Raw genomic sequence first — 19,996 nt, 5'->3', positions numbered from 1 at the left:
TCGAGTTACAGGTTTGATGGGTTGAGTTCCAGCAGAAAGCCATTGTTGAGACTCCAGAATAAGAAAAATAGACTCACCTGGACAATGAACCATGGCCAGCGCACTACTGAATCCTGGAAGAAAATATTATGGACTGATGAGTCACAATTTGAAATCTTCGGTTCATCCTGCAGGACGTATCTTTGTGGTGTGGGTAAAAGGATGGTTACTTAATGTGGGACATCAACTGGAGAAGGAAGTGTGATGGTCTGGGGCTTTTTTTATGGATCTATGATCAGTAAATTGTACAGAGTGAAAGGCATCTGAACCAAGTGCCATGCAATACCCTCTGGGATGCATCTAATTGGTCGGGGTTTCATCCGACAGCAAGATAATCACCCAAACCATAAGTCCAACCTTTGCAGGAACTACTTCAAAATAACAAGATCATATGCTTGAAAACACGGGGTGGCCAGCACAGTCTCCTGACTTAAAGCCCATCAAGCTGGTTTGAGATGAACTGGACAGAATAGTGAAAGCAAAGCAACCTACAAGCGCTAGACATTTATGGGAATGTCTGCAACAAGGTTATAATAGTTTGGGATTTTTCATTAGTTTTTATTTTTATTTAGTTGTAACTCTTTGTTTTCAATTTCAGTTTAGTTTTAATTAGTTTTTAATGCTAGTTTGCTAGTTTAGTTTTTGAAAATGCTTAGTTTTAGTTTAGTTTTTATTAGTTTTAGTCTTAGTTTTAGTCTTTTTTGGTAGTAAGGGATATTTGTCAGAGATTAAAAAAGTTAAGTGCAATATGTGTTCTGTTTCTTAAGTGAGATGCAAGTAGTATCTTTCTAAAACAAAAACATGAAAAACTCAAAACCCGGTACCTCATTAAGTTAAGCTATCTGACTCCTAACAGTAGTTGTATCGGGCTGCATCGTGCTGCCTGGCCTGGGGTTAGCTTCTGTTTCGGGGGAAGGAGGCTGGGCGTTCTCCCTTACTTGCTCAAGGTAAGCTAGGTCAGCCTTCTTGTGTGTGCTTTTCAAATGGACTTTAAGATTTGTGGGATTTTTCCCCCTCAGAAAGGTTCCACATATTTTATCATGTTCCACTACAAGGCACTTACTCTTGTCTGAGACACAGTCATATTCAAAATATTCCCAAATAGGACTCTGGCGCTTTCTCCCTACTTTCGCCGCCATGCCGCCCGACGGATTGATACACTGACAAAGAAGGAAACTAAGCAAATTTTCTCAATCATTTCTGTTTGTTTTAGTTAGTTTTGTAAACACACAATACAGTTTCAGTGAGTTGTCGTTTTTTTGCAAAGCCTCGTTTTTATTTTTATTTCAGTTAACGAAAATATTTTTATACATGTAGTTTTCGTTATTTCGTTAGTTTTCATTAACGATTATAACCTTGGTCTGCAACAGAGTTGGTAAGAACGTTCTGAAGAATAGTTGATGTCCATTGTGGAAAGAACGTCACAGTGTGTTCAACTGTTACATCTGCTAAAGGTGGCTTCTCTGATGAGTCAGTCAGTCAGTCATCTTCAGATTACCACCACTATATTCACCGCAGCGGGTCACGGGGAGCCAGAGCCTATCTCGGCGGCACAGGGCGTGAGGCGGGGGACACTCCAGGCATGACGCCAGTGCACCGTGGAGCCACAAACATACATGCACACACTCATACCTACGGGCAATTTGGAACAACCTGAAGCGCATGCTTTTGGAGGTGGGAGGAAGCCGGAGAACCCGGAGAGAACCCACGCAGACATGGGGAGAGCGGGACTCGAACCCTGGTCTGCCGTGTTGTAAGGCGGCAGCGCTAATCACTGCGCCACCGTGCCGCCTTCTCTGATGAGTTGGTTTCTAAATTGTTTCCATGATTTCTTTTTTAATTAAAATTGTTCCTTTGTTCCGTGTTTTCATTTCAGAGTTCACTGTCACACTGAATCATTTTCAATGAAATTATGGAAAAATGTTCTTAAACTCTTGACTGGTAGTGTATGTTTAAATACCATTCTTAAGAAAGTTTATTAAATTTTATTTCCAAAATTATATATAAAAGGAATGATGATGATACTGTATTGCTTTGATTTAAAGCTTACTGTATGTGCATATATATGTATACATTTATTTCAAGACAAACTCATATTGTATAACAAATTGAAAACTTGCAATGTTAACTGAGCTACTGCCATATACTGCCAGCATGTTTTGCTGCAGCAGAAAACTATATAATTTGATGCTGTATGCAGATAGAGATGTGGATATGATAGGTATTTTTGCTTTGGTAAGAATTTTAATGCCAGTGTACATTAAAGTAAATAATATGGATTTGAGTCAAGAGAATGCATGTATGCACAAGAATACTCCTCTCAATTTACAGCTGAATAGCTCATATAGTGATGCGCAGGTCAGAAACAAGTGAGATCAATCAAATGCTCTGCTTTTGGATTAATAGCACACCCGTCAAAAAATGTGATTTGAATAATCAGAATATAAAGGAAGACAACTGAACCTCAACAAGTATGTTCCCAACATTTACAGTAAAATGTATTTATTGGGATACTGTCAAAGGGATACCTGCAGTAATTCTAGCAGCTCTGTGGAGGAAGCAACGGGGCTTCACAACAATCAAAGAAAGATTAATTACTCAGTAATAACTGTGATTTTTGTTGGAAATAATCCTGTCTAGGTCAGCGTTGCGAGCCATTTTGTCCTAATACATTTCCACTTAGTAGAACATTTTCTGCCATAACCCGCCTCTCACCCATCACCCACTGGGATAGGCTCCAGCAACGCCCGTGACCTGCATGGTGGAAAAGTAGCTGAAGACGATATGATTTGAGTTGTCTCGTCTATAAGAAAATCATTGATGGATGGATGGATGGATGGATGGATGGATGGATGGATGGATGGATGGATGTATGGACAGATGGATAGATCGGATGGATGCATGGTCACTGATGCTGCTGTGATTATCCTAATCTCATGAAGACAAAGTGGCAGATAACAATACATCCTGTAATGATTCAAAGATATAAGATTCTGTTTTGATTCAAAACTTTACTTTCTCCAATTCTAACATTGTTACAAATGTCAAAAATAACAGGTTTTAACAAAAGAAATTAATTGTAAAAAATTAAATTATTTGGATTGTAATACCTCAATGCAAATAAAAGAATACAGATATAGACTTACTGAATAATGTATCAAGGTTGATTTTGGTCATTTAACAATGTACAAAACAATTGCAATATGATTCACTCAAATCCTTCATATAATGATTCATAAGAGATTAAGAAATATATAAACAGAAGGGTTTTTTTCTATTTAATACTCAACATTAAATGATGAGCTGTTAATTGAGCTAGCAATATTGATATATTATCTGAGTGTTAACAGAGACGATTGAAAAATCTGACAGAAAGTGCTCAAAAGAAGAGATTTAAACTTTGAAATTCAAACATCAGCGCAAAATAAATTTAAATAGTGCCCAGTTAAAAATCCAACAAGAAATATGTTCAACATAGAATGGATTTACAGCTCTTTACACCAATGAAACTGGACATCAGTGAAAATGACCATGCCACCTTTTATAATCTGTCAAAGAAATTTCACCATCACACAGATTTTCTGTGAAATGTTTTAACAGCATTTACAGGAATGTTTTTGTGGCTGTGAAAATGGGAAATATTCCCACCAATGAGGATATGACTAAAGAAATGGAGCAATATTTGCATGATTAACAAAATCGTGCAAGCACGAAACCAGAACTGTTACAAGAATTCATTGAATCTTGCAAAACAACATTGTATAAGCCCCAAAGTCTGAATTGTTCACAAGTCCTTCTCACACAGGTTTTTGTCAGACAATTTAGAGAAAACATAAGGTCCAAACTGACTTTTTTAAAATTGGGTTCTTAAAGTTCTTTCAATCATGTGGATTTCAACATCTCAAAGGAAGAATTCTTGTAAGATGTCCTTTTAAAAAAAGGCATGCGTTGAACTGAAGAGTGTTGCTGAAGTTAGGACGCAGGTACAATACTACTGGTAGTTTGGGCTGCTTGTTCCAGTTACACCATCCACCTCCTGAAGCCCATTATCAAACTGCCGCTGTAGCAAAGTGTCACCACAAATGCAAATACCTGGAAGAAAAAACATTATTAAAAAATAATTATGAATAATTATGAATGTCGCATATTTTCTCATACCTATTACATAAATGGGAAAATAGGAGTTGCTAAGTTCTGTGGACACCATTACTGTATTATTTTTGATCGTCAGAAAGAACACAGTACTGCATTCTTTCTGACGTGTGGATGCTCTCTTTGCATTATCAAAAGGTAAATATAAGATACAGTACTTCAACTAAAACAAGATCATATCTGAAGTTAATCAGCAAGAGATCCCTCTCCACATGGAAATTAGTTTACTTTAGCTCCCAGGATTTCTCAAGGAAAGAAATGTCTTTATTCCAGTTGTGAGCGACTCATGATAATCATAACTATGATTGGTTGTAAACATGAAAACATCTCTCATTCTCACCGTGGCTGCCACATTAATACTGTATTGCCTGTCTGTCAGGACTGTGAATATGTTGCCCTTAAGGTTGGTTATACACATGGCAGTGCCATTTTGCAGCGACACAACCTGGGCCCCTACATGAGCTGCTGTAGTTGCTGCCTCCAAAACAAAGGCAGAAAAGTAGAACAGGAAGGCCACAAAATGGTAAAACACATCCTGAGGAAGAGAGAGAAGAGAAAAACATTAAAAATGAACACAAAGACATTTCAGGCTTTTCGTGGATAAAAGGAAAGATATTATATTCATATTTGTACGAAACATCATGAGTGTACATTTTATTTGGCAATTAGACAGGTGCTGCATTTGACATTTGGATAGCAAACCAGGATTTCTACCTGAAGATCTACATTTCGTATCATTTATAAAGCATAACAGATGCAACAAACATGGCAACTAAAAGAGCAAGACTGTAAAAAGAATGTACATACCAATGAAAAAAAAACATAAAAGACACAGAAGTGAAAGGGAGTGTTTCGTCATAGGGTAAAGGAGGTTGGAGACGGTTTGTGTTGCTGACAATGTGTGCCTGCCCGGACTACAGGCATGCCTTTGTGAAAATTTGGGGTGAGATCATCCTCAATGTCACACATTGTCCTGAAAACAATCAACTGCACATGCCCGGATGCTCCCGCGAGCAGGAACCTGGTGCCTGAGGCGACGCTGGGTCCGTCTGCGAGGCAAGACTGAAACCACTCTAGCAACACAGCAGATACTATAAAAGTTAACAATTAAGCCTCATACCAAACTTTACCTAATACAAGACCAACTTCACATCAAGGCTAGAAGTAATGATTACGTTTATGATCGACTGAGTTGAAGAATATTTTCTCAATTTATCATCTGAACAGATGGTTGATAAGATAACCAGGGAACAGTAAAAAAACAGAAGTTAACAGAATGTTGATCTTCTCTATAAAAGATGACTTGAAAACTCAGTACGTAAATTATGTATTATGTATGTATTATGTAAATGCAGTATAGTATGTACAAGTCAGACTGCACTCTCTTTACTTTACAAGCCAGGTGCGGCTCCAGGATTTGGGTGGGCCAAAGGGATTTTTATTAGAGAGATAAATTTTGTTTGCCTTTCTTTGATGGTTTCCATCTAGTTTCACCAAACAGAAATTATTGAGTTTGTGGGAGCAGACAGGCATAAAGTTTGTGGCTACTCATAAAACTTCCGATTGCTTTAGACCTAGAGCAGTACCTCAAGATACAATTTTAAACTGTTCCATGAGCTCATGAGTCAAACAAATTTAACCCATTTGTAAATAACTAAAATCATTTTAATCTGTTGCAGCCTTGTAAAAAAAAGCCTCAAACTCTTCTAAATTAGGCTGGATTTTTCTCGTATGTCGAACAAAAAAATGTGGACAGAGAGACGGCTCTTATTTCAAATAACTTGTATGTCAAGAAGCTTGTATCTCAAGATACTACTGAGGTTTAATTTACACCCACAACAGTTTTCTCTTCATACGAGCAGCCAACACTGGAGTGCTGTCACTGACTTATTGCTGTGAATATTTTGTCTAAACCAGTGAATTCATTCATGTAAAACACTGACATTAATTTTATTTATGGAAATACAATCTTGTTTGATTTTGGAAAGGCAATATAAAGACGAGTCAGGCAGGAATTTTCCGCTCCTACCTCTTGTTTTGCCTGCACTGTTTTCCAGCTTTGCAGCAGTTATGAAATGAAGTGACTTCAGCTCTATTGTGCCTTCTGATACACACATTCAAACAACTGAAAACTGACAGTTATCTTTTAATTCATACTTGTTGCATCACACAATGGATTAATTTATCTGTAGTTTTTAATATCAGGGCTTTTTTGTTAGTCATCTCTGATTGTTTTGTATAGACACAGAACCACCAAAGACGTGCTGAGGACTTTAAAATGTTTAAGGTTGGTGAAAGATCTTACAGTAGGTGTTAGGAGCTGGATCTTTCTCACATATGTGCTGCACAACCTCTCAAGCATTACATAGGAGTTCAGTGTAAGAACATTATTATTATATTATTATTATTATTATTTATATTATTATTATTACTATTATTGTATTGTTACAACCTCTAAAGCATTACATAGGAGTTCAGTGTAAGATTAGTATTATTATTATCATTGTTATTATTTATATTATTACTATTATTGTATTGTTACAACCTCTCAAGCATTACATAGGAGTTCAGTGTAAGAACATTATTATTATTATTAATAATAATAATAATAATAATTTTATTAATTAATTAATAATTAATAATAATTAATTTTATTTTAGTCTGCTTCAAATTAATGCCTTGTATGCTGGGTCTGTTTAATAAGTAAAATCAGTCATAGTACCAACTTGTGAGTTGCACTGGCACTTGATCAATTATGACTTGACATGACAGCAGGATTTTCCAAAAGACATTACTGATTTAATATGCATTATTTCGAAATGTGCGTGTCCTTTGAGATGAGGAAATGAAACTGCTTCTCTAAACATAAAAGAAAACACTTACCGGCGTTTCTAAGATGTATTGGCTCTTTCAAAGACAACATCCTCTTTCAACAAAAGGTCTTTTCAGGATAAACATGTTTAGGTGTCCAGTAATTAACCACAGTAGTGTAAAGGAGCTGGTTGTTTGTGGGTAACACTGTTCTGTCTAGCTCACAGATGTGTATGACACATAAATCTATCAATAATGATATGCTTCTAAAATTCTGAAGAAGGCTTCGAGCTTGTCCCATAAACACCACTGGATATATAAGACCTCAAAACCAACTATGCAAACATCCTGAGGAAAAATAAATAAACTATAACACAATTATCAATATGTATAAGAGATCTAATAGCATCACTTTCTTTAAACATCATATTGGACGTTAGAAAGCCTTAATAATCTGATTCTGATATAGGACCTAGACAATGGAGGAACACAGGAATGCTCAGCTTGTTCATCTGCAACTTACCAAGAAATTCCAGTCAGTGGCGAAGCGGTCAGCCAGGCCCGTGACGAGGAGTGTGAGGTAGGCGGAGGAGAAGATGAATGTGAAGATGGCAACAAACATCACCCACCCCTGCAGTAGGGGCACGGGGACATTGGAGGAGGCCACCAGGATCCATACCAGACCACCAAATAACTGGGAATATAAGCAAACATATCCCTCACAGACAGTGTTCATTTTTTTCTATGTGTGCTGAAAATCTCGATCAGCTGCTGGGTTTTTAACCTCCAGATCAGATCAAAGTTCTCACTGAGTAGAAGTCAATGTGATACTTCCCCACTGCTGAGTGTAATGTCACTTTCAATACATGCTGAGTATGACTCCCATCCAGAGGGCCTCAAAGCATCCCGTCACTTTACGACTGTAGCTTTCCTGCCCAGAGAAACTTTTAATGTTAGTGTGGGGCATTAACAATAGAATGAATTGTTAGGTGACAGAAGTTTAACTTAGTTTGGATGGTGCTATAGTTTTTACAGATAAAGGGCCAACTGAAGGTGACCCACCAGGTTCAAGCATATGGTAGTGGAACCATGTAGGACTGATAAGTTCAACTATATCCTGCAGTTAGTGAGAGGATAACATGTCGGAAAAGACTTTAAGGCTGGGTACAAGCTGATAAGGGCTTGGCATTTGATTGAATGACTGTTGAATGACTGCTGACAGCTGCATGAGCCTGCAACTGCAAACAGGCTGATAGATAACAAGTCAAATGTAAGGATAATTATGTATAATAAGCCAGAGAGAGAGAGAGAGAGAGAGAGAGAGAGAGAGAGAGAGAGAGAGAGAGAGAGAGAGAGAGAGAGAGAGAGAGAGAGAGAGAGAGAGAGAGAGAGAGAGAGAGAGAGAGAGAGAGAGAGAGAGAGAGAGAGAGAGAGAGAGAGAGAGAGAGAGAGAGAGAGAGAGAGAGAGAGAGTCTGGTTCAATATTATGAACAGGGATTATGCTGGTAACCAAGGGCGTCTCTAGACCCTAAACTACCAAACCCAGTATGGACCTGCTGCTGTAATACCAAATCTCATCTCTGAGTATGAATTGAACTGATCATAAGTTACACAACTCAATTTAGTCTGGACGTATTTTTTTTCAATCAGTCAATATTTCATGAGGTACACCTGCTGGACAGTGGAGCGGCTCCTGACAGGTCAACCATCCACTCACATTCAGTGAAGAGTCACCAGCTGACCGACATTCCATGTTTTTGAATAGTAAGAAGAAAGAAACTCAGAACTGCACTAAACTAGAACTTGAATCTTTAAACTTCTTGCTGGGTGGTGCTACATTATCTTGAGTTGAGGTTTCTTTCATAAATAACCAAACAGATATTCTTATAATAATAAACAGCTATATTTCACTAAATCTCTCTTAAGTTCCAGCAGCAGAGAGCTGGGCAGAGGTAGTCACTGAAGGCTATCTGCGACGGTGATCTGAGAAACGGGGCTTGTGCCCCTGCTGGTTTATATCTAGTAACGGGTCATTTCCCCAAAGTTAAGTCTTGATCCTTTCAGCAGAATCTAGATGACATTGCCTAAGATATTTGCCCTTGGTGTGACTGTCAAGGTAAAACAACCTCAGGCTTTCAAAGGGAAGTCAAAGGGAAATGCAAAACAACAAGCGCTACACGAGCACCATGTTTTAAATCTGTAATGAATTACCACCAATTATTAAACAAATATTTACTTCATGGGTCTGAAGACGAGGTTTGGAACACCACAGGTGTCGCTGACATATTTTATATCGTTAGATGATGACCTTGTAAGAAGCGAAACTTACTATCTCCAGACAGATCAGAACTCCAGAATAGGTTCTCAGGACTTCCAGCCCCAGAGGTAAGGAGAGCGTCGGCGCTGGGAACGAGGTGGCGGCGGGGTTAGCGGCCGGTTCCGTCATCTCTGATTCCTCTTCTGTCCCTCTCCTCTGGCTCTCAGCCTCACACAGCCCTCCGGTACAAGGGACTCCGTCAAACAATGGACGGCTGCAGCGGGGGAAATTCCTCGGGAGTCGTGTATCCCCGAAACAGGTCGGACAGGTGCAGGGGCCACTCCCTGGAAACCTGTGCTGCATTCAAGAGCGACTCGGAAGCTACGACATCCAGAGGTGAAGTCGGTAGCTGACAGTTTGCTTTTTAGAAATCAGGATAGAGAACATATTTTTATTTTATATATTTATTTACTAGTTTAAAATAAGGATCACTATTCGTTTTGAAGAATTCATTCTGATATAATTCATTTTTTACGTGATTGAAAAATTGGTGCTATATATGAGCAGAAGTAGCTGAGCAGGCCTACACAAGAAAATGATACAGTACTAGAAAACATTATTTGCAAAAATAAAAATAAAAATACAAACATGCACACTCAATTTTTGAAAGTGCAGAAAAAAAATCTAAAATTTTAAAATAATGACTCTATGTCTAATCAAGACAGCAGCTTTATTCTGGCCAATCCAAATTTATTATACTTGCTATAGCCATAAAACAGATTTGTCTTGGGCAGACTAAATGTGCTCTCTTGGTCAGATATAGCTTCAGTGTTTACAAGGATGGAACAACATAAACATATCACTCCCTTGTTAACACGCCTGTTGTGAACGTGAAACTATTCTCTCCACGCCCTGAAAGCAAATTCTTGATTACTTTTTAATCCTTCGCATTAAAAGGCTACGTGCTCAAATTGTTTCCAGTACCAAGTGAAGGCATCAATCTTTCTCACTTTCTCTGTATTGCGAGCTGTGTGTATGTGCGTGCGTGTATGCGTGCGTGCGCGTGCATGTGTGCGTGCGTGCGTGCGTGCGTGTGAACAACCAGCAGAAGATCAGGACAGTTCAGAAACACTAGTGGGAGGTATTCATAGTCATTGATTGGTTTTAAGCTTTTACAAGAAGGAGGGATAAGGAACAATAGTGGAGCACACATGCTGTTGTTTCTGCACTGGTCAGACATTCATGCGATTGAGCAACCAAGTTTGAACAGTAAATATTAGTTTAAAGGTTAGACTAGCCAACGCGGAGAGCGGGGAACTGATTTTAAAACTCACGTGTAAAATGTTCATGCAAAAGTACTGCAGATGAAATGTCATGCGAAAAAAAACCCCCAACTTTATATAATCAAGTGAATTAATTGCGGTTGTTATCTCGGTTGGTAAAAAAAAAAAAAAAAAAAAGTGGCGTGTTACAGTTAATGTTTAACTAAGATGTCGTTTATGGGATCCAATGTTGATCTAACCTCTGATAGGACTCTGAGCTCACACAATCAATATGACCCATACGCAGAGGTTTGGAATTTAAAGTAAAGTACAATAAAAGTACAATTAACCTGGTACTGCACTGCGCAGATTTTTAAATTCCCATTATCTAGTTCAACTTTATTACGCTTTAGTCAAAATGTTCTACCCAACATTTATGTGATAGGTTTTGGTTTGAACACATGTAAATATATGTAGAGCATATTTACTGCTTATCGGTAATTACAGTCATTTTTGGATTACATAATATCTTCTCAATTTGATCGTAGCATTATTTTAAAAGTGCTGCTGTTATCTGTCTTTTACTTATTTTTTAATATCATGTCATACGTTTTACTTCACTAAAATGGTGTTGGTGTAGGTTCTCAGTCATCCGGGTTGAGGTATATCAAGAAGAGCAAATCAAACGGATTGTATGGTAATCTTGTGTTTAGTGAAAAATTCTCAGTCCGAACTGAATAAGCCTCTTGGATGAGAGGAGAAACGTCTTCAGCCAACTTAAAGAAAGTTAATTTGATTTTTTTTGTTGCTATTTTTAATTAATAAAATGATCTGCATAGTTTTTCCACTCCTGCCTGCTGAAGCATGTCCCTTATCACATAATATAAGTCAATCATTTTTAAGAGGAGCACAGCTAGATGAAGGAAGGGGATGAGAAAGAATGTGTTTTGTTTACTATATACAGTATTTGACACCAGTCATCCAGGACTTTCATGACTGTCTTTTGAAAGTTAAATCATTTTGAAATAATTTGTCATTTCAATATTTTTTGTTGGTAATGTCATTCTTTATTTTTTTATGGAGTAAAGGAAACCACTTAGAAGAAATAGCATTGTTTTACTTTTGACTATCTGTCATTGACAAATCAGGAACAAACAGTTATAAGAAATGTGTGAGGATTCAAGGGAATGGTTTTAATATATCCGGTTTAAAATTTACTATGGTGTTTTTAAGTTCAACTAAAAAAATAGACTCTGAATTAACAGTATATTAGCTTGTTATCAGTTAATGAAACTACAGCATAGACACAAACAGTTATCAGGCTGTCTATTATGATCAATTTTTCTAGGAGAAAAACTTATATCAACTCAAGCAAAAACCCGTGCCTGTCCACTTAAACTTAGTCCTCACATATCCAAGAGAATTTTCTGCTACAAGGCACATCATTCAATGCTGATGCATCCCGCGAGACCTCCACACAGTCCTCATCTCCACTCATATTATTGGGCTCCCCTTCCTGCCAGAATCCATCATCCGCTAACTCAGTTCCATCCACCCACTTCCATGTGTTTGTTGCTTTATTAAGAGACAGGCCAGTCCAGGTCACACCATAACTTTTCTTGACAAAATTCAGCTCAGCTATAGTGGTTATAATCACCAGGTCTGCTCCTCTTGCTTGGCAGTCTCTTCTGCTGTCACTCCAGGTTTTTGTCACTCCAGCAGGAGAGACATAGTAGCACTTGTTGTTGAATTTTTTCCATCCTTGGAAGCAGGATTTTTCTAGAGAATAAACAAGAACATCACAGTTAGTGTGTGTACACGTTTTGCAATCTTACCTCAATGTACTCAGGACTAATTGGCATCCTGAAGTAATGCTATTTTCTACAGTGAGCCCCTAGCTTGGAAAAATCCCAAATACTACTGTACACATCCCCAAATCATATTTCAGATCAAAGAAATCTGAAAGACTGGACAACCTTTGAAAATTCAATTAAAAGTCACTTTTAGAAGAAGGAGGCCCTTGGATTCAAACTTTAACTTGTCACTCTTACAATACTTCACATATTCTTTATCCCTATTTCATGTACTGCAAATAGTCTACAGTTGAAGCTGCACAATAATTTTAACTTTCACTTAGACTTTCATAACCAAAGTGTGCGGGAGATTTCAACACTTTCTCAGATGAAGACAATGCTGGTGTCAAACTTCCAAAAATCAGAGTGGGACATCTATTTTCAAATTTACTCCATCAAATATTATGAGCATCTTTAACTGCCTTCTGCAAGATTTTTGTGCTGCCTGTCTGAAGCTATAGGAAAACATTCAGCATTTGTGTTTAACATACGTGACACGGACAGGGGAGTTGCTCTTTCACTTCATTTCTGTTCCTGGGGCATCTCTGCAGGATATTTTAACCTTTGATCGTTTACTCATTACTGATGTACAATTTTATCCATTTGGATACCATTCCCTTCTGCCATCCACCTGCCAAGGAACACTAACCTCACCTGCCCCTCAGGGTGACAAATAAGAGTGTTTACATAGGAGTGTACCAGGTTCATCTATTTCACATGTGTCAAACTCAAGGCCCAGGGGCCAAATATGGCCCGCCACATCATTTTATGTGGCCAGCGAAAGCATAAATGTCAGTGTAAAAAAATTAATACATCAAAAGGGTGCTTTGACCAAAATTTCCCACAATGTAGTAATTAAGCCCATTTTGAACAAAGTTAATGTCCTAACTTATGTTTGATGTTATTTTTCTTTATTCACTTGAGTAGTTTGATCCTTGATTGATGCAGTTCTGTGGAATTCATAACCTGATAAATTAAAAGGATTTATGTTATAAAAGAGAAACAAACCAACATGTTTTTTTCTCTGCAAGTGTAATATTTGAAACTTGAATAAGTGATCAATTCAAAGTTATTAACATTAAAGAGTAGTTACATTTAGTTAACATTACATTGAGGTAGATAGTTGGTTGACATGACACAGAGGACAAAGGTAGACATACTGTGTGTCCAAGAGACTAGGTGGAGAGGTAGCAAGGTTAGATGGTTAAGAGCAAGGTTCAAGTTGTTCTATTATGGTGTAGATAGGAAGATAAATGTAGTAGGTGTTATCTTGAAGGAGGAGTTTGTTAGGAATCTCCTGGAGGTAAAAAGAGTGTCAAATAGAATGATGAGTCTGAAGATAGAAATCAAAGGTGTGATGTTCAATGTTGTTAGTGGGTATGCTCCACAGGTAGGATGTGAGCTGGAGGAGAAGGAGAAATTCTGGTGGGACTTTGATGAAATGATGCAGAGCATACCTAGAAGTGAGAGAGTTGTCATTGGCGCAGACTTCAACAGACATGTTGGTGCAGGAAACAGAGGGGATGAGGAGGTGATGGGCAGGTTTGGCATCCAGGAGAGGAATGCAGAAAGACAGATGGTGGTTGACTTTGCAAAAAGGATGGAAACGGCTATAGTGAATACTTTCTTCCATAAGAGGAACAAATCAGAAGAACATAGGGTGACCTATAAGAGTGGAGGTAGGAGCACACAGGTAGACTACATCTTGTGTAGAAGGTGTAATCTGAAGGAGATCAGTGACTGCAAAGTAGTGGATGCAAATGCAGCGTAAAATGAAAGCAAAGGTAGCAAAGGCCAAACAAGGGGCTTATGATGACTTGTATGCTAGGTTGGACAGTAAGGAAGGAGAGACTGATCTATACAGGTTGGCAAGACAGAGAGACAGAGATAGGAAGGACGTGCAGCAGGTTAGGGTGATTAAGGATAGGGATGGAAGTGTATTTACAGATGCCAGTAGTGTGATGGGATGATGGAAAGAGTACTTTGAAGAGTTGATAAACAAGAAAAATGAGAGAGAACAAAGACAATAAGAGGTGGCTGTTGTAGACCAGGAAGTAGCAAAGATTAGTCAGGATGAGGTGAGGAGGGCATTGAAGAGGATGAAGAGTGGAAATGCACTCGGTCCTGATGATATACCTGTAGAGGTTTGGAAGTGTCTAGGAGAGGTGGCAGTAAAGTTTCTGACTGGGTTGTTCAACAGGATCTTAGATAGTGAGAAGATGCCTGAAGAATGGAGGAGATGTGTGCTGGTGCCCATTTTTAAGAACAAGGGAGATGTGCAGAGTTGTGGCAACTACAGAGGAATAAAGCTGATGAGCCATACAATGAAGTTATGGGAAATAGTAATGAAAGCTAGACTAAGGGCAGAAGTGAACATTTGTGAGCAGCAGTATGGTTTCATGCCAAAAAGAGTAATACAGACGCAGTTTTTCTATAAGGATGTTGATAGAGAAGTACAGAGAAGGCCAGAGGGAGCTGCATTGTGTTTTTGTAGATCTGGAGAAAGCTTATGACAGGTTGCCCAGAGAGGAACTGTGGTATTGTGTGAGGAAGTCTGGAGTGGCAGAGAAGTATGTTAGAGCAGTGCAGGACATGTATGAGGACTGTAAGACAGTGGTGAGGTGTGCTGTAGGTGTGACAGAGGAGTTCAAGGTGGAGGTGGGACTGCATCAGGGATCAGCTCTGAGCCCCTTCTTGTTCGCTATGGTGATGGACAGGCTGACAGACGGGGATAGACAGGAATCCCCATGGTCTATGATGTTTGCAGATGACATTGTGATCTGTGGTGAGAGCAGGGAACAGGTGGAGGAGAAGCTAGAGAGTTGGAGGTTTGTCCTGGAAAGGAGAGGAATGAAGGTTCACCACAGTAAGACATGGTACAGGTGTGTGAAAGAGAGGGACCCAAGTGGAAGAGTGAGGTTACAAGCAGAAGAGATCTAGAAGGTGAAAGATTTTAAGTACATAGGATCAACAGTCCAGAGCAATTGAGAGTGTGGAAAAGAGGAGAAGAAGCGTGTACAGGCAGGATGGAACGGGTGGAGAAAAGTGTCAGGTGTGATGTGTGATAGAAGAGTTTCAGCTAAAATGAAAGGAAAGGTGTACGAAATTGTGGTGAGACCAGCGATGTTGTTTGGTCTAGAGACAGTATCGTTGAGGAAAAGACAGGAGACAGAGCTGGAGGTAGCAGAGCTGAAGATCCTGAGGTTCTCTTTGGGAGTGACCAGGAAGGATAGGATCAGGAATGAGTACATCAGAGGGTTAGCACATGTTAGAGGTTTTGGAGATAAAGTCAGAGAGGCCAGACTGAGATGGTTTGGACATGTCAAGAGGAGAGATAGTGAATATATTGGTAGAAGGATGCTGAGTTTTGAACTACCAGGCAAGAGGCCTAAAGGAAGATCAAAGAGGAGGTTTATGGATGTAGTGAAAGAGGACATGAAGGTAGTTGGTGTGAGAGAAGAGGATGCAGAAGACAGGGTTAGATGGAAGTAACTGATTTGCTGTAGCGACCCCTGAAGGGAAAAGCCAAAAGGAACAGAAGAAGTCACACACTGAAAGCTCTCGTCACCTGAGCAACACTGATCCAGTTGGAAGAGCCGAGCCAGGACCAAATTTGGCTGTGTGTTTGATGCTGTGGTTAAATTACATTATGTTATTTAAACTCCTCCAAAGAGGAGGTTTGTGGATGAAGTGAAAGAGGACATGAAGATAGTTGGTGTGAGAGAAGAGGATGCAGAAGACAGGGTTAGATGGAGGCAACTGATTCGCTGTGGCGACCCCTGAAGGGTAAAGCTGAAAGGAGAAGCAGAAGTACAACACATTAAGATGTTGCGGTGTATCTCGAAACTAAATTTTTGGTTGGTAATTGCAAAAAGATCACAATTATGACATGAAGGGAAAGGATTTGAGTGGCTATGAAAATGTAATATCCATTATTCTGAAAAATGTAATTCCTCTGTATCAGCCAAAATCCAGTCTACAGTACAACTTTACAGTAGAACAGACCATGGGCCAAAAAATATACTGTACCTCATTTGTCTGCACCTTTACAAATCACTACTCATGTTTTATTTTCAAATTTTTGTTTCCCATACCAGGAATAAGCAGGCAAGGTTCAAATAATTTAAAACCCCCAAAATATATATATATATATATATATATATATATATATATATATATATATATATATATATATATATATATATATATATATATATATATATATATATATATATATATATATATATATATATATTATATATTATATATATGTGTGTGTGTGTGTGTGTGTGTGTGTGTGTATATATATGTATATATATATATATATATATATATATATATATATATATATATATATATATATATATATAGAGAGAGAGAGAGAGAGAGAGAGAGGTGGTCTCACCATGCATGGTGAGAAAGCTCCTCACCATGCATGGAGGGTTTCATCAGAAGCAGAAGCCTGAGGAGGAAGAGGAGGAGGAGGAGACGACATGGAGGGACAAGCCCCTACACGGCATGTACCACCGTCAGATAGAGGAAGTGGCTGATATCAAGAAGACTTACCAATGGCTGAATAAAGCTGGACTGACAGACAGCACAGAGGCACTGATCATGGCAGCACAAGAACAGGCCCTAAGTACAAGAGCAATAGAGGCCAATATCTACCACAGTAGATCTGACCCAAGGTGCAGGCTATGTAAAGAAGCCCCAGAGTCAGTCCAGCATGTGGTAGCAGGGTGTAAGATGCTCGCCAGCTCAGCATACATGGAAAGGCACAACCAAGTAGCTGTGATAGTGTACAGGAACATCTGTACCCGGTATGGACTAGAAGTACCCAAATCCCAATGGGACATACCACCGAAGGTGGTTGAGAACGGCAAGGCTAAGATCCTGTGGGACTTCAGGTTCCAGACCGACAAACAGCTACTGGCTAACAAACCGGACATAGTGGTGATGGACACAGAGCAGAAGAGAGCAGTGGTGATAGATGTGCCGATTCCAGCTGATGCCAACTTCAGGAAGAAGGAACACGAAAAGATTGAGAAATATCAAGGGTTGAAAGAACAGCTGGAACAGATGTGGAAGGTCAAGGTTAATGTGGTCCCCGTGGTAGTAGGAGCACTTGGGGCAGTGACCCCCAAACTGGAAGAGTGGCTCCAGCAGATTCCTGGAACAACATCTGAAGCCTCAGTCCAGAAGAGCGCAGTCCTAGGAACAGCTAAGATACTGCGCAGAACACTCAGACTCCCAGGCCTCTGGTAGAGGACCCGAGCTTGAGGATGACACTCACAGATACCACCCTGAAAGGGTGAGAGGGACTTTTTTCTTTTTTTTTTAATAAATAAAAGAATAAAATAAGTGCTTTTCTTTGGAACTTTTTGGATTACCAGATACCTTTGTTTAAGTCCCAATGTTACTTATTGTCCTACCTATATACTCCATCCATGTCTTTTGGTGTTGATAATGCTAGTTAATTTCTGTGTATAGCTGTGACTCCACTCCAGAGATAATATTCAGGTTACAATATCTTACCTGTTTTATTAAGATTCAATCTGTTTACTTCTTTTTGTAGCATGTCTCTACTTATGACCATAGCGTTGTATTTGTTCAGCAACATGCCCATTTCTTGTGTCAGGTTGCTGTAGTGAATCTTTAGTTGGTCTCGGTCTTGGCTCAGGTTGTCTCTGCTTTTTGTGATCTCGTGAACCAGGTTGTTATACTTCATGTCCCACTGGTTGATAGCACTGGTGTCTGCATCAGGGTTATTGAAGTAATTCAGTTGATGAACATGAGCATTATCTACTAAAAACACATACAGTTGAACTTGCTAAAAGGATAAATTCTTGTTCCAGGGAATAGTGCACTTACTGTTGGCCACCAAGATCATAGTCAGGAGAAGAAGCCCAAAACACACTACAGCAGCTCCAATCCAACACACTGCAACAGAAAAGATTACCATTAGACATTACAAAGCACAAATAAAGAGTACTTATAGTTGTTTCTAAATAGTCTAAATAGTATAACTTTACATTTAATTAAAAACATGTAAGATAAAAACATATCTTTCATCAGTCACAGCAAATACTGTACTGTTTCCTGGAAGAAATTAGGTTAAATACAGTACTTATCATTACCTGAGCGTCGAGACAGCCATCCATAACTTGATCTGTTTTCTGAAGCCATCAGATTCCAACCGTCTCCTTCAGGATCCCCTGATTTGCCATGAAATGCAACTGACATTGTGGTCAGTGACTTTCACCCAGCTGTTCAGCTGTTCTTAACCATTCTTCACTCACATGCATCAAACCTTTTTATTTGTCACAAAAATTAGCTGAAACTGCAAAAATAAAACTGGTAAGAGCATGTTGAGTCTCTCAATTCTGCTTTTTTCAAGAAAAGCAGAACTAAGAGGATATACAATTTAAAGGCTTTATTTAATTTTTGCATTATGGTACATTTGACAGCAAACAGTCAATTCTTTGTTAATATTTTAATTGTCATTTCTACATAACAAGCATGTGTTTAAGAGAAATAATAACAACTACAACAATGATTATGACAAAAACAACAACAGCTATCACAGCTGTGACATAGTTACTGCATATAACATTGTATCTAGTATAGATGGCATAATCTTATGAACCTTATTGTGCACATCTATATGAATTGAATTGAATATGAAATTAAATGAATATATGAAATGAATTGCCTGTGTTGTGTATATGGATGTACAGTACAGTATACTATGTATATGGACGGGCAGGACCAGGGAGGGGTTGAGAGGAACACACACACACACACACACACACACACACACACACACACACACACACACACACACACACACACACACACACACACACACACACACACACACACACACACACACACACACACACACACACACAACAAAGTGTCTTCAGGCACATATCAGCTCTTAGTTTTAACCTTTAATTCAAAAAATGTAATCTAGAGAGAGATTGCAATGTAGCTATGCAGGTTACACAAAGCCAGCATGTAGGCCAGAGTAGCTGGAAAGATTTCATATCCACTGTAAAAGAAAGCCACTCCTTTGCTCTGTTACATAAACAACAATTTTTTTGCTCTTTTCCAAAGAAACCTGCAATAAATGAAGTAAGTAAGTGCAACACAAGGGTATAAAGTGTTTTGATAGAATGAACATGACTTTCTTTGACTTTGCGACATTTTCCTCCAACTTGTAAAACTACAGTGTTTTTATAATAACATTTTCTTTCAAATGCATGATAAAACAGAATTTCATGGTACAGTATATCAAATGCAGAGAAAATACAGAAAAAAATCCTTAATGGGATCGGAACTTTCTCACAAACTGCCGGCAGTCAGTCAGGCTGGGGGACTACCACACCTCAACCCTGGCTGTGAGCACTGGGGCCCCCGAGGCTGTGTGCTCAGTCCAAAACTGTACACCCATGACTGCGCCCCGATCAACAGTGGCAACATTTTCGTAAAATTTGCAGATGACTGTGGTTACTGTGGTGGGGCTGATTAAAAATAGCGATGAGTCAGACTACATGGAGGGGATCCTGACCCTCACTACCTGCTGCTCCCTCAACAACCCCTACTCAACCCCTCGAAAA

At 38.9% G+C, this 19,996-nt stretch overlaps 2 protein-coding genes across 2 annotated transcripts; both read right to left on the bottom strand.

Moving 5' to 3' along the window:
- Positions 1 to 2,253: 2,253 nt before the first annotated feature.
- mal2 (mal, T cell differentiation protein 2) lies at positions 2,254 to 9,656 on the bottom strand. The gene is made up of 4 exons (XM_068323504.1): positions 9,332 to 9,656; positions 7,526 to 7,696; positions 4,532 to 4,726; positions 2,254 to 4,131 (listed from the first exon to the last, which is right to left on the bottom strand). Exons 1-4 carry the CDS (start codon positions 9,620 to 9,622, stop codon positions 4,060 to 4,062), a joined length of 729 nt encoding a protein of 242 aa, XP_068179605.1. The 5' UTR covers positions 9,623 to 9,656; the 3' UTR covers positions 2,254 to 4,059.
- A 109-nt stretch (positions 9,657 to 9,765) lies between these two features.
- LOC137601350 (CD209 antigen-like protein C) lies at positions 9,766 to 18,689 on the bottom strand. The gene is made up of 4 exons (XM_068323503.1): positions 18,512 to 18,689; positions 18,246 to 18,314; positions 17,910 to 18,128; positions 9,766 to 12,300 (listed from the first exon to the last, which is right to left on the bottom strand). The coding sequence occupies exons 1-4, from the start codon at positions 18,615 to 18,617 to the stop codon at positions 11,921 to 11,923; spliced, it is 774 nt and encodes a 257-aa protein (XP_068179604.1). The 5' UTR covers positions 18,618 to 18,689; the 3' UTR covers positions 9,766 to 11,920.
- Positions 18,690 to 19,996: the final 1,307 nt, after the last annotated feature.

Source organism: Antennarius striatus, chromosome 9 (genome assembly GCF_040054535.1).
Source record: "Antennarius striatus isolate MH-2024 chromosome 9, ASM4005453v1, whole genome shotgun sequence".
Classification (NCBI taxonomy): Eukaryota; Metazoa; Chordata; class Actinopteri; order Lophiiformes; family Antennariidae; genus Antennarius; species Antennarius striatus.
The sequence above is the reverse complement of the archived record's forward strand: the minus strand, read 5'-3'. Positions and strand labels throughout refer to the sequence as shown.

Coding starts and splice junctions, on each gene's coding strand:
- mal2 (XM_068323504.1), bottom strand. CDS start 9,622: ATGCAGCACAGGTTTCCAGGGAGTGGCCCCTGCACCTGTCCGACCTGT. Junction 7,697..9,331: donor TTCTGATCTGTCTGGAGATA/GTAAGTTTCGCT, acceptor TTATATTCCCAG/TTATTTGGTGGTCTGGTATG. Junction 4,727..7,525: donor CCACTGACTGGAATTTCTTG/GTAAGTTGCAGA, acceptor TCTCTTCCTCAG/GATGTGTTTTACCATTTTGT.
- LOC137601350 (XM_068323503.1), bottom strand. CDS start 18,617: ATGTCAGTTGCATTTCATGGCAAATCAGGGGATCCTGAAGGAGACGGT. Junction 18,315..18,511: donor ATGGCTGTCTCGACGCTCAG/GTAATGATAAGT, acceptor TTTCTGTTGCAG/TGTGTTGGATTGGAGCTGCT. Junction 12,301..17,909: donor ATTGAATCTTAATAAAACAG/GTAAGATATTGT, acceptor TTTATTCTCTAG/AAAAATCCTGCTTCCAAGGA.